This window comes from Leptinotarsa decemlineata, unplaced genomic scaffold (assembly GCF_025532065.1).
Source record: "Leptinotarsa decemlineata unplaced genomic scaffold, Ldec_3_MD MMD2_tig00000882_RagTag_RagTag, whole genome shotgun sequence".
NCBI lineage: Eukaryota > Metazoa > Arthropoda > Insecta > Coleoptera > Chrysomelidae > Leptinotarsa > Leptinotarsa decemlineata.
In genome coordinates, this window is record NW_027412556.1 from 12,756,497 (window position 1) to 12,770,627 (window position 14,131).

The following is a 14,131-nucleotide window of genomic DNA, read 5'->3' on the forward strand; positions in this document are numbered from 1 at the left end:
AAAAATAAAATTTTTATTCGACATTTGACAGATAGACAATAGTCTCGAGTTATGAATTAATATGCAGATGATGTATCGCAGTCCAGCATACGTATTTTATATCGCTGTATTTCATTCTGTCGATACTTTGTCAAACGCACGATCTCGACAACAGACCCATGACCATGAACATAATAAAATGATGTTTTGTTGACGCTGTCAACAGTGTCAACTTGACAGTGTTGAGGGTTTTTGTCTTTCATTCACTTTTGCCTGGCATAATTTGTGCAATATCTCCATTTTATTTTTTGATTGTGCACTGGTTCTGGATGCCTTATTTTCAGATCATGTGAAAAATAAATTATGCAAGAAAAAGGACGATTTGAAAAAAGTGTTATGTACATGTTTTGATATGAAAATTCCACCCACTCCTGTATTATGATTCATATATTCATATGATCATATATTCACAGAACACTTATATTATTATGATGTTCCATGATATTACATAGTGCAGTACAATTAAACGTAATTTAGTACAATTTTCATTTTTGTATTGGCACAATTTTTCGTTCCCGAAAAACATCACTGCCCGAAACCGAAAACGAATTTCGGCAACGGTCTCGGTTTCGGCCGAAACCGAAACTTCCTTACAAAAATTATGTTTTGAGGAAAAAATAAAGAAAAGGTTATTTTAATCAGTTAGTCTTTTTTTTTATCTTCAAATCACAACGGTATACAGTCTTCGACATTTTTACTTATTGATAATCAACATAAAAAACCCTTATTTAAGAAAAAATATTAATGGCACCTTAAAAATACTTAAAATAGGTGAAGTGTTCATTTGAGTGAGGAAGATTCTTTTTTTGAATATTATTGATGGGTTTTCAAAAATATTAAACATAAAATTACTTATTTGAGTTGTTACCTAATACCTATCACTTGTATGATATTTACCGAGCGGAACATGACCGATCACAGCACGGGAACTCCCGAATGCAGTTTCGGTCGTAGTTTCGGCAGGTTTGCTTATGCTCGTTAGGGTATATGCACAAACAAAAATAAATTTTGGTAACTGTAAAAATAATAATGGGAATTATTCTACTTTGGACCAAGGTCCTTGGTCTTCCACCATATCCACCATGTATAGGAATATTCAATACAAATGAAAGGAAACAACACTTCAAAAAAATTGTGCTTATTGTTTTCTACTATATTTTCTATTTTCACGGCCCGAAATTTACCAACTTTTTCAAGTCGAAAAAACAACGAAAAGTTGGGAATTTTGTAAAATTGTCACTTCAAAATGTGTGTACTGTTCACGCCTGTTCTCTTACTTGGGAGAAATTAAACTTTTTTGACGTTTTGAAACATTTCAGAATTTCAAAGTATGGGATCTTCAGGTTATGCATGTTGGGAAATCCCAACCTTTTCCTGGTTCTTTCCCTTCTCTCATTACCTCTCCCTTTCTTTTCTCTCATTTTTATTTTTTTAATTTCTTTACTATTATATTTTTCTATCTTCACGGCCCAAAATTTCCCAACTTTTTCCCAAGTCGAAAAAGCATGGGGAGAGGTTCCCCCCATCCGCTCCCCCCCCCCCCCAATGGCCCTGACTACAAATAAAGTGTTAATACATAAGTACACATTAAAATATTTATTCCATAAATTGAGTACAAATATGAGTACAAAATTCTACATAGTACATATTATGGTTAAGGCCTTGAGCTTAAGGAAGCTATGTAGGCCATAAAAAAGATACATATATAAATCAATTAGAAGAACATGAATATGAGAATCAATTATTATAAGCTACTCAAATTAAAAAATAAAATATTTTTTCTAGATATTTAAAATTTGAAAAGAAGATAAAGAAAAGTATCACAGCACCAATCTCACAGTAATGTTAATACTACTGAAGAAGAGAAAACAGTATATATATATATATATATATATATATATATATATATATATATATATATATATATATATATATATATATATATATATATATATATATATATATATATATATATATATATATATATATATACATACATACATACATACATACATAAATCTATATAGCAGCATCAATCTCATAGGATCGTTAATACTATTAATACTAATGCTATGTCTGGAAATAACCACTAAATATTAAGTCCTTCAATTTCTTTTTAAAAGAGAACACTTCAAGAGTCTTTAGATAATCGGGAATTGAGTTGTAGAATTTGACGCCTTGATGTGTAATACTCTGCTGACCAGCGGAAGTCTTCACAGCAGTTGTTCGTAATTGTTGCCGATTTCTGGTACTGTAGTTATGGACTTGTAGATTAGATGTGAAGTGAATGTCTGAATGGATACTATTCAGCTGGGTGCTATGTATGTAAGTACAGGTTTGAATTATGTACAGTGAGTGTACGTCCATGATTCGTCTGGTTAGATATAATTGTGCTGTTGGATATCGTTCCGGAAGATTATATACTCTCTTAACAGCTTTGTTTTGCAATACTTTCAGTTGATCTATTCGATTTTGTGTCGCACAACTCCAGATGACTGTCAGGTATGTGATATGGTTATGCACAAGGGAGTAATATATTGCTTTTCTATGGCTTATAGAGGTGAATTTTGCGATTCTTCCCAAGATACCAATAGCAGGGGCTATTTTTTTACAAATTTGCGGTATATGTTTGTCCCACTTCAGCTTATCATCAATATAAAGGCCAAGATACTTGATACAAGTTGTTCTGGTCAGGTGACTTGTTCCAATTTCAATTGTCATATCATCCCATGGATTGCTCCTTGTTATCATCATATAGTTTGACTTGTTGGCATTAAGAGTTAATTTGTGATAAATTAACCATTTTTCGATGTGGGAGAGATCTTCCTCTATTTGATGTTTTATTTGGAGTTTGTCTGTGACAGAATAAACAATTGCGGTGTCATCTGCATACAGTTGAAGTTGGCCGCTCAAGGCGAGAAATGACATTGAGTTTATGTAAATCAAGAACAATGATGGCCCCAGGATGGACCCCTGAGGAACTCCACAAGTTATATCAGTTTTTGGCTAACTGCATCATTAAGCACCACATTTTGAGTACGTCCCACCAGATAGTCGCTGAACCATATCAGAGGAATACCATGCACACCGGCTATTTGTAGTACTTCCAACAGAAGTCTATGATCCACTGTGTCGAATGCCTTCCTTAAGTCTAGGGATAGAAACACACAATTTAAACCTTTGTCCAATTTATCTATCATGTTTGAAATTAAGTCAGTTGTTGCAGTTTGGGTACTGCTATTTCTTCTAAAACCATACTAACCATGATACCAGAAATTTGTGTGATTAAGGAAGGTGACAAGTCCGTTGTTCATGCACGTTTCTAATATTTTTGAAATAACTGATAGCAGGGATATAGGTCTATAGTTGTTACCAGCTGAGGGATCATCTCCTTTGTAGATAGGGATGACTCTTGCTCTTTTTAGTGCTTGAGGTACAGAGCCAGTTGTGAAAGTAAGATTCACTAGAAGGCTTACAATATTGGTGATTTCATCTGCGAAGTCCCTGAGTATTTCTACAGATATACGGTCAACTCCTACAGCTTTACTAGATTTCATTACCAGATGAATATCAAGTCATATTTCAGTCACTCTTAAGTGGTTTGTGATTTCAGTCACTAACTATCTGTAGGTACTGAACAAACTCATCGATATTAGTTAAAGCTTTTAAACTCAACCTCTTTTTATTGTACTTTTCAATCTTCTCAGAGTGAAACTCCATTTTTCAGAAAAAGCTTTGTGAATTTTTACTCAAATGAATTAATTCTGTATAGTCACTCTCTCGTGATTTATCCTTGGTAATCTGATCTGATCATAGTAACATTTATCTAATAAATGATTCTTCATGATTTTTTGAACACAGAAACTATTCAAGGTCTTCAAATGATCAGGAAGGTGGTTATATATGTTTGGACCAATGTATTCCGGTCCACATGATGTTATTTTGAATCTGTCTAAGGGCAAATGAAAATGGTTCTTGGTTCTAGTATCATGTTAATGAAGTTTTAGATTTGTTGTAAAAGTTGATTTATTTGTGAACACAGATACACATTTCAAAAATATAAACTGATGTTAAAAGTTGGGACACTGTGCTCCTTAAAAAGTACCTTGCATGATTCTCTGAACAATTTGCTATAAAAAATGTTCTACTGTGGAAGATCCACCCCAGAAACAGACACCATACCTGAATGTAGATTTTACTTGAGCATAATAATATATTAAGCAACTTATTCTTTCTTGAGACTGTTCATAATTCAGGGTTTTTATCGATCTTTATTGGCTTTTGCACCTTCCACAATCTGAAAAAAACTATGAAAAGTGTAATGGGAAACGTTATACTACCTTCACTGAAAAATTTTGAATTGAGGAGCTGAAAAAATGAAAAGATTAGAGTGTATATACCTATAATTCTTACTTAAATATCACAATAAAAAGAGAGGAAATACATACAGTAAATATATATCTTTGAACCTTTGAATATATATCTTTGACATAAAAACTAAGGGTATGTAAATTCACAGAGTTTTTTCAACATTCTTGATAACGTTGCTGAAGTCCACTTTGGACGGGGTGAGGTAAAATGCTGGGGCCACCTGGACTCCGCAAGGGCACTGGCAGCCCATGATCCAACTGAATGATCCGAGCTTGCTAGAACATTTCGGACAAAGCACTTTTCCCTGCAACCCCTCCGTAACGTTCATCCAAGCCATGGGTTCGATGAAATACGTTTGAGTGCAATTCTCCCCTTTATTCTTGTGAAGAATCAGTTTTGATTCACCAGCCAAAACCCTTCTGCACTTGCGACAGCGGTAAACGTTGGGCTCGGGCTGGATTTGCTCTTTTCCAGGATCAGGCTGAATGAGGTCATGGAATTCGGGAGTCAGCACCTTGACTTTCCTTACTCTATCCGCTGCGATGGTCAGTCGATATATTCTGAAAAGTTTACTGGTTCTATCGACCTTGTATCCCATTTCCTGGTAAAGCTTCAGCTGTGACACAAATCCTTGATTAGGGTAAACAATTCTACGTTTGTTTTTAACTTTCTCGAAGGCTTTTTGATAGCTCAGCTGATACTTCTTCATAATATAGGCTATTACGAGGCTGGCACTTCGTGACACTCCAAAATAGCAGTGCACTAGTACAGCCCCCTTCGAAATCCCTTCTCTTATGAACAAATCTGCTTCTTCGAGGTGTGACAAGAGATCTTCTTTAGGCTGGTCTGACAACTGAATAAATTTTGTGACAATATGCTTGAGTTCCAGTATTGTGCGTGGTAGAGGGCAGGTGTCTATAGTTAGTATATGGGTTATTTTATTTTTATTCAAGATTTCGGTATTCTTGGCGGCCGCCAGTCCTCCGAGAAAGAGATTTTCTTCAATAATATCGATGCTAGGCGGTCCTAGGCTGAAATCCGTTTTGTACATGATATTCCTGAAATGAATGAGATTTATTTTTTCATTTTGAATTGGTGTTATTGCTCACATTGTGCCAGCTAATATGTTAAACGTTCAGTGGAGTTTTTAATTTTACTTTCACTTTCTTCCTTTGATTTTGAAATGTTGCTTTTTTTTAATGTTATCAATGTACAATGGATTGTGATAAGGTATCAATAATGAAATGATTATGTGATTACTTATCAAATTTTTCTTAATGAGATAAATATACCCGGTTATTTTATGCATTTGATTAAGAGGCACAGAAAAGACATTTTTATCTACTACGTCTAAATTTGAGATATGAATAAACTACATTTATCTTATACCAAATTAAATATACCTGTTGCGATCGACAGCTGATTCTGGCAACTAAACTGGCAACACAACTTTTCGTTATTTATTTACGTTTATTTATAAACAAACTGTCATTCTTGTAGGTCAAATGAACTTGATTTCTGTTTTTAATTAGGAGGTTAACCTCTAAACTTTGAACAGAAACCTGTATAGAGTTTTGATGAAATATTTTGATGAACATGGATGGCGCCATCACTATTTAATTTTAATATGCACAGTGGGGAATGTTCCTCAATTTGGGTTATTACAGAAAATGCAAGTTCGAACAAAATAAAGTAGAGTTTAATTCATGAGTTTTTCAAATTCACTTCGAAAAGTATTCAAATTGATGTTTCAAATGTTGGGTTTTAGTTTTTAAAGGGATTTGTTTCTAATTCACATATTGGCAACAGCGCCTATATCAAGTTGAAATAATTTATACGTACCTAGATATTCTACTTTAAAAAAGGAAAATTATCTTTATAAATCAACAATTAAAGCAAAATATAATTTATAATTCAATACCACCTCCACAAGCCACATAAACAACAGTTGTTTTGTAATTTATTTATATAGAGGAACATAGGTTAGGTGCACAAAATGTCATATGTCACAGAATGTCTCGGAACTCGGAACATAAGTAAACAGAACAGCAAACCTCTGAAATATATCATCTTTGTTTGTCTCAAACAGGTAACAGATTCATTGCCTTTATTAGCTATAGGCGATGTTGCCAAATGGTGAAATAGAAACGAATCCTCTTAAATGTTGAATGCATTATTTCATTCCTCTTTATCTTAGTATTTAAATAATTTTTTAAAGAAAAAGGTTGAAATGATAAGTTTAAAGTGCATTGTTTTAGAGCTCTTTTATGAAAACTACTTGATTTTCGTCAGGAGGAACATTCCCCATTTCCAAGAGTATATTTGCAATGCTTGTACCTTAAATATAATGCTAAAAGCATTATAATGCTAAAAGCATTATACTTGTGCTTGTACCATAACCAGTTAACTCATTACTATTCAAGTTCAGTGGATTGGAAAGATAAAAATTTGGTTATGAAATGAAAGAATTGCTACAGAATTCCAGTGCAGTCTCCTTGGTAATCTGTGAACGAGAGAACGATTCCGGTATATATACGAGGACATTGAGTTACAGATATTAGTTTTAGATTAGTGTGTAGCTTCAAAATTTATTTCATTTTTATTTCTACCAAATTGCTGTGGTTGTGGGGTATAATTTTAGTGGTAACATAAACAATACAACCTTATTTTCATAGGGAATATATTGGATATAACTGAAATGTTTTCCAGTATTTTGTTTACAAAACGTTGTACCTTTTTTATAGCTATTCGGTTTCGTCAAGTTCATTCAAGACTTTATCGAGTCCTTGTGCTATTTCCCCATTAATATTCCATTCTACCTTCAATAGCTAGTTACAGTCTATCTTCCTCGGTAGAAATGGATTCCTTCCGAGTAAGCTGCGGTGTTAACAATACGCAAACAGAAATAAAAAAATGTGAAAATTGTTCAATCATTATCATTGATAGTGTTATTGATTTTTATCAAGTAACGGGTCAGTCCATTTACCACTTATCAATAAGAACCTATGTAGACGTAATCAATAGCAAAATATCTGATGACACTAATAAAAATATTTGAAGAGTGGTATAAGTATAATTTCAACCTAAAAAAAAAAGTTCGTATTTCAGACGCCTCAAAACTCAATTGAACAGTTCCATAATGGGCTAGTCTCAACATTCACAAAGAAATTTCTTTGAATATGGTATGACACGAAATACAGATTAAAACTACCATTCACTTCAAAAAAGTTATCTAGACGTATTTAATATTATCATTTATGTACTCACAAACAAGATTTTTTTTCTTATGTTCTGTAACCAAGCTGTCAAGAGATATGTACCTATTTCCATTTTATTTAATATACCAGTGACTCGCCGAATATTTTACTTTTTTATAGATACATTTTTGCTAGGTACCTTGGATTACGTTATTAACATTTTCGTAAAGTCGTTAAGTTTTATAATGTGGTATAAATCAGATGAATAGTTTTTGGCTTTATCCGTTTCAATCATATAAACTATAAACAAATATAATTTTTCTCTTTATAATATTAGTTTGCATTTTTTATTTTTGCTTCATTTTGTTTTTTTTTTGATGTGGATATCTGAATTTAAAACAAATCAGAAAGCATAAATTATTGAAATTGCTTTATATAAACTTCTTTGCTAAAAATATTTCTTTTTACGCTTCTGCTTAGATAGAACAACCGTTTTAGATACGTTCGTAGATATATAATTCAAGGACAAAAATTAGAGTAAAAAGAATTTGGTTCATTTTTAGATCAGAGTACCCTTGACATTCGACATTCAGTGTCTCTGCCAATGCTCGTGGAAATGGAAGATAAAAAACTATTGTATTCTTTTATACGTAATCGATCACAAAAATACCTCAGTCGAGAGTTCATGCGTATGTGTAGGATTTACTTTACATCAAATTTGAAGTGAGTCACCATCAAAAACCAAAGATAGTGGGAAAACCATTTGAACAGAGAGTATTTACGATCTCTTATTTGTGAAAATAAAATTGTTCGGTTAGATTTGTAATTTTCATTCGAGTATAAAAATAACAAATACAAATAATTTAATAGCTCAAATACCAAAATATTTTTACTGTACTCCACGAACATTTTTCAAAATATACTGGCTCTTCAGTTGTGAAATGGAGCCAAAATGGTAGGCGTGTTAGCCAAGCAGTCTCTGTATACACTAGGCTAGGAGTGAAATTTGAGTAAAAATATGGGGATTTCAAAAACGGTAAAAGTTAGAGAACAAGTTAAATAAAGGCAAAGGTAATTATTGGATGAATGGAGCACATTCATCCAACTTTTCGTAATAGCATAGTTTATAGAACATATTATATGTGGTGCAAGGGACTCGGCACAATTGACTCGCAGTTCCCCCTCTGTCGCCTGGCCTGCTTCTGCAAGAAGGCTGACTGTAACCAGAGCTTGTATATAGGTAGTTATTTGTTGGCAGTCACCTACAAACTATACTTATTCAATATATGTGTTTTTCATCGTGAAGAAGAAGAATATATTTATTGAAATAGGTAATCCTAATATACAATATTATATAAAACAACAAGGCACCTGAAAGATTTATGTTCTGTGGTTTTGGTGTTCTATGTCTGAGATGTCGTGGCTTTTTACGTTTGCTATATTGATGTTTGACAGGGTTACGTTTTTGTATGAAATATAAATTTTATATTGGCTTGTTGAGAAGTCGTTCATTGCCGATTATTTCGAAGATATGTTAAAGTTCATTTAGGTATAAAAAAACTTTTAAAATGCCATTATTGAAAAATGATCTGTGGGTACTATTCCTAGTATTTTTAATTCATGGCTTTCAACAAATACAAGGTAAGGGTCTTTCTATTAGGTTTATCAATTCAGCAGAACTGTGTCCAATCGTGATTGGTCGGATCTCGTGGCAAAATTCAAACGCCCCTTGTAAATTTAATAATGTGATATTAATGAGAATATATAGAAAACACTGTTTTTTATACTTCGACAAACTATCAAAATCATTGATATTTATCTAATTCAAAAAGCAAAATGTAATAAGAAGTGTTAAAATCTCAACAGTATCCAACCTCCAAAAGCTATTCACAGATCTAAGTAGAGCCCTAGTTGCAGTACATGAAAACACTTTTTTCCAACCAGAACAAAATATTGTCTTTCGACTTGCATTTCCTCATCAAAGTTAGCAACATCCTTTAATGTCTATCTATAAAGCCAGTTGGAGAAATTATGTGCTAATCTTAATCGGGAAACAGCTTTGTGATTCTAGCTAATTTCTCCAATTTGGGATTTGGTAACGTGCTATAATTTCACAATTTTTCAATGTAGCTTTTTTTCTTAGAATTATTGTTTTTTTCTTAAAAATGTAGTAAAACTCTGGTTAATCGAACTCCCGTCAACTGAAACCCAGATCAACCCCAAGTTAATACATGGTATTGCCACTAATTCATTGTAAAATTGTTTCAAATTATAAAATATTCTTAAGTATAACCTACAGAAATTATTTGTATCATTTTCCCTACACATACATTTTAGTAGCCATACCCCTTTTATTTCAGTTAACTAAGGTTTTAGTATTGATCGTCGATCGTACTAATCAAAATTACTGGAATATAACTTGTAAAGTATACCATTTTTTCTTTCAAATAAATAATTTTGATCAGAATCACCAGTATATTTTCAGAAATTACATTGGATTATCGCTTCTAAACTGTCCTCACTATCGTTAGAGATGTTAGTTTATTAGAATTCCATATATTCGATATTGTTTTCTATTGTAATGTACTAAGAGTATTTAAATCATTTTGTTTATTATGTAATACTTAACATTAATAATAAGGACCATTTTCAAGAATACTTTCTTAGTTGTATTGCTTTCTCTTTTCAAAATTTGTGGATTTTCAGAGTGCATTCCATAGGACAATCCATTAAGAAAATTTTATGTCAAAGTTCAATTTTTGCTTTTTCACTAAAGGAGTTTTGAGTTTATTGTGTAGATTAGATATAGTTGGTAATTATAAAGGCAATATTATGGAATATGTTGATTATTTTGGGTGTTAATTCTTGAATGTGAGGTAGAGAATTATATATCAATGGAGAAAATCATCAAATTTTCTTTCATAAAAAGTAATCTATTTGTTGAATATTTTCTATAAGAATTTTGAATGATAATGAATATGACCTTTTTTCTGTAAACTAGGATGTGTGATTTTAACAATTCTGTTTTTGAGACATTTTATCATGATGTTATAATATTCCAGCTTCCACACAAAAATACGTAACATGTGGCTCGGTAATAAAACTTCTCAACACCGATTATAGAGTAAGGTTGCACTCCCATGACGTGAAATATGGAACAGGCAGCGGGCAACAATCAGTTACAGGAACTGAAATACAGGAGGATATCAATAGCCACTGGATGGTCAAAGCAGGCACCGGCAAGCATTGCGTGAGAGGTCGACCGATCAAATGCGGATCCGTAATCCGATTAGAGCATGTGGAAACTAAGAAAAATCTTCACTCTCACAATTTCCAGAGCCCTCTGAGCGGCAATCAAGAAATAAGTTGTTACGGTAATGGTGGGGAAGGTGACTCTGGGGATAATTGGACCATTGTGTGTTCTGGTAAGTACATTCTTAGTGAAGATTTTCAATATTAGTTTTTCTTCGAGGAATAGGCTATTTTTTTGGCTTGCGCTAGATTTAAAAAAAATTGTGGACTTGGTATTTTTGTCCATTGATCACTCAGCTGAAGTCAGAACGTGGCACTTTGGTCTACTTTTGGAGATTCTGCCATTTAAAATTCGAAGCTGTTGAAAAATTTACTATTTCAGGTGATAAAAACTCCTGAAATGACACCTGTTTTCCCCCAATTCAAATGTTTTCACAGATTTAAGATTTTGTTTCATCATCAATGATTTTCCGAATATTTTTACTTCACTATAAATATTATTTGTTGCAAATATGGCAGAAAGTCAAAGACAAGAAATGAAGTATTCGTTACCCAAATTTTTAAAACCCCCCTTTCTTATTCATCAATATTTCAACAGAACTGCTGAAGGGTGAGACTATACATTATCTTTTTTCTGCAAATGTGGCTGTTTCTCCGCAATTTCTACCTTTAGCTTGTTAATTGATAATATCTAGTATGTTCCTGTAAAAGTTTTTTCTGTTTGAAGATAATTAAGGTAATTTCATGACTATCTTAAACAGTTGCCATCACATTACCAGCTAAAAAAATAGTGTTTGCTTTTTTTGGAGTCAATTCCCCTTGATTCAATATGTGATACACTAGTTCTTTGGATATATTTATAACCTCTAATATTTCTCTCACTTCAATTCGTTAGTAGTTTAGTATCATTTGGTGAAATATAACGAAGAACGATGTTATCTTCAGTGTTGCAAGTTTTGGACATCCTGAACTTTCATTGTTGTTATGGCCAATTTTAAATTCAGCTGCCCAAAAAAATTACATAGTGCCATGATGGTACATATTATCTATACATAGCATCCAATTAATCATTGATTTGTGTAGGTGTCTTAACTTTCAAAAAGAAATATTTCATGACTACTCAATACAAGATTTTCTCAATTATTGCTAAAAAAACACATTGATTCATTCAAGCGATTATCAAACATCAACCTGTCAAAAGTGGCCAACCATATTCTTCATTTTTATCGATGAGTGCTGCCATCTTTACATCAAAGGTGGAAACTTCTCAGACGATCCTTGTAAAATGGCTATAGGAAAGAATTTCTACCGATGATCATTCAGCTCAAACAGCTAACACCTGATCAGCTGAATGTTGAATATATGTTATGTTTACTGCTTTGGGTTTTTGTGTTTTGAGTTCTTTAATTTTGAATTTGTGATAGTAATGTTTTTAATGGATTTATTATAGACATGTGAAACTGATGAATAGGTTAAATGAATTCCAATATATGAAAACAGCTGAGAGGGCTTTTTTTTGTTTTACCATCTGGCTTAGTTTCAATAGGTCCGGTAGGTGTCCTAACTGAATGATGAACTTTCCAATAAGAGGAAAAACATTTTTCATGTTAGAAGGAATATTTTAGATGCTGACACTTTTCATAAAAGGTTTTGTTGATTTCTAGACAGTTTTATAGGTTGGAAGTCTGGTCTGAAACAAAACTTAAAATGTGCGGCTAGATTTGAAAATATAGCAGTGCAATTTATTTAGAAACATGTTTTAATTTTGAAACAAGTATTTCAATTTGGGTTATAGCCATATCCCATTTTAAGAAAATCGTTTTACGTCATTGTTTTTATAATTTGATTTATATCATATTCATTATGGAAATAAAGCATATTCTTATCCTAATTAACATTATTTTCTTTCAGGAGATAATTGGCACAGAGACGATAGCGTTATGTTCAAACATGTGGACACTCAAATGTACTTGTCAATATCAGGGAAAACGTTCGGCAGACCAATAACAGGCCAAATGGAAGTAATCGGAGTTTACTCCTCTTCCGGTTCAGTACATTGGCAGACAGCCGAAGGGGTGTTTATACATGCTGCCGATAGTTCATCTCAACACACACATTCTGCCCACGAAGAATTATAGAGCATAATTAGATTAGGAAGAACTGTTTGTACATTTTTTATTTTATTTATTTAAATACTTGTATCATATTGCGTGATTATGATAAAACAGGTTGATTTGTGTTTGAATTTGATTTGATTATTTTGTGGAGAAATTAAATAACTTTTTGAGATTTCTATATATAAATTCAACAAAAAATTGGGACAGGACAACTGTTGGGCTTTTAACATATGTTTTGGTTTGAAAGCATACCTGAATTTCAATACTAGTTTCATCTAGAAATCGGTACTAAAAGATGTAATGAAGCATGTAAACACGATTAACTTGAAAATTTTTGACTTTCTAAGAAAAACTACAGAAACTCAATTTGGTTTAGAGGATTTTTTTGTTGTCAGGTAGATAAATTGATACTTAGTCAATGATATTAGATCGAAATGTAGAATGAATCCAACAGAAACACATACCAGAATATCTAGATTAAATTGAAGCTTGACAGCTCTTAATCTAACATACATCAGTTGTTTCGACCCACCAAAGTCTCATCAGTACTGCTGGGCTGAACCCCTTAACTGTCCTCAAAAGGCAAGCTTGAAAGTGAAGGCGTCGATAGTTGCCCTCTAAAAAACGGGGATCGACAGAGAACTCAAATCTTTAAATATCAAATATAAACAAGACGGTGCTTTGACACAAACCGCCGACGAGATTCGTCCTCTGCTTTTTGCTGTTTCGCCTTGCTAAGAACTCCTCAGTGGCGCTAGAGGCTTAATCTCTCTATGGTCAAAGAACAAGTCTGAAAGTGAAGGCAATGGCATCTCCCCTTACGAAGACGCCATCTATGGGATCGACAGAGAACTCAATTTTGGATAGTCAACAAATGGCTAATTTTCCACTCCAAATTGAAATTATTGACTAGTGAACAGTGCAAGTATATTAAATGGTTTTAGCTCGCATTTGATCTACCTGATATATTGTATATTTGCAGTTTGAAAAGGCAAAGATGTGTTCTGCGTCATCTAGTATGCAATGCCTGAACTATGAATATACTGATTTAAGAGACGTTTTCATCCTACAGATATCTAGACTATAGATCATTATTACATAGTATTAGTTTTGCTATTAGTCGGTAGATGTCTATCGTTCAACATCAAATCAAAA

General features: G+C 32.8%; 2 protein-coding genes across 3 annotated transcripts; one reads left to right on the forward strand and one right to left on the reverse strand.

The window, feature by feature from the left end:
• Window positions 1–4,424: 4,424 nt before the first annotated feature.
• MKP-4 (dual specificity protein phosphatase MPK-4) lies at window positions 4,425–5,972 on the reverse strand. 2 transcript variants are annotated; one of them, XM_023165025.2, is made up of 2 exons: window positions 5,814–5,972; window positions 4,425–5,468 (listed from the first exon to the last, which is right to left on the reverse strand). In XM_023165025.2, the coding sequence occupies exon 2, from the start codon at window positions 5,459–5,461 to the stop codon at window positions 4,553–4,555; it is 909 nt and encodes a 302-aa protein (XP_023020793.2). In that variant the 5' UTR covers window positions 5,462–5,468; window positions 5,814–5,972; the 3' UTR covers window positions 4,425–4,552. The 2 variants fall into 2 exon arrangements, with proteins under 2 accessions (XP_023020793.2, XP_023020792.2); XM_023165024.2 differs by lacking the exon at window positions 5,814–5,972 and adding an exon at window positions 5,520–5,743.
• A 3,064-nt stretch (window positions 5,973–9,036) lies between these two features.
• Window positions 9,037–13,104, forward strand: LOC111509311 (stromal cell-derived factor 2). Its single transcript, XM_023165027.2, has 3 exons — window positions 9,037–9,248; window positions 10,670–11,032; window positions 12,771–13,104. Exons 1-3 carry the CDS (start codon window positions 9,176–9,178, stop codon window positions 12,995–12,997), a joined length of 663 nt encoding a protein of 220 aa, XP_023020795.1. The 5' UTR covers window positions 9,037–9,175; the 3' UTR covers window positions 12,998–13,104.
• The last annotated feature ends 1,027 nt before the right edge of the window (window positions 13,105–14,131 follow it).

What these genes read in the sequence shown, in the direction of transcription:
- LOC111509311 (XM_023165027.2), top strand. Translation starts at nt 9,176, where the DNA reads ATGCCATTATTGAAAAATGATCTGTGGGTACTATTCCTAGTATTTTTA. An exon ending in TGGCTTTCAACAAATACAAG is followed by an intron (nt 9,249 to 10,669) that starts GTAAGGGTCTTT and finishes ATAATATTCCAG; the next exon opens with CTTCCACACAAAAATACGTA. An exon ending in TTGGACCATTGTGTGTTCTG is followed by an intron (nt 11,033 to 12,770) that starts GTAAGTACATTC and finishes ATTTTCTTTCAG; the next exon opens with GAGATAATTGGCACAGAGAC.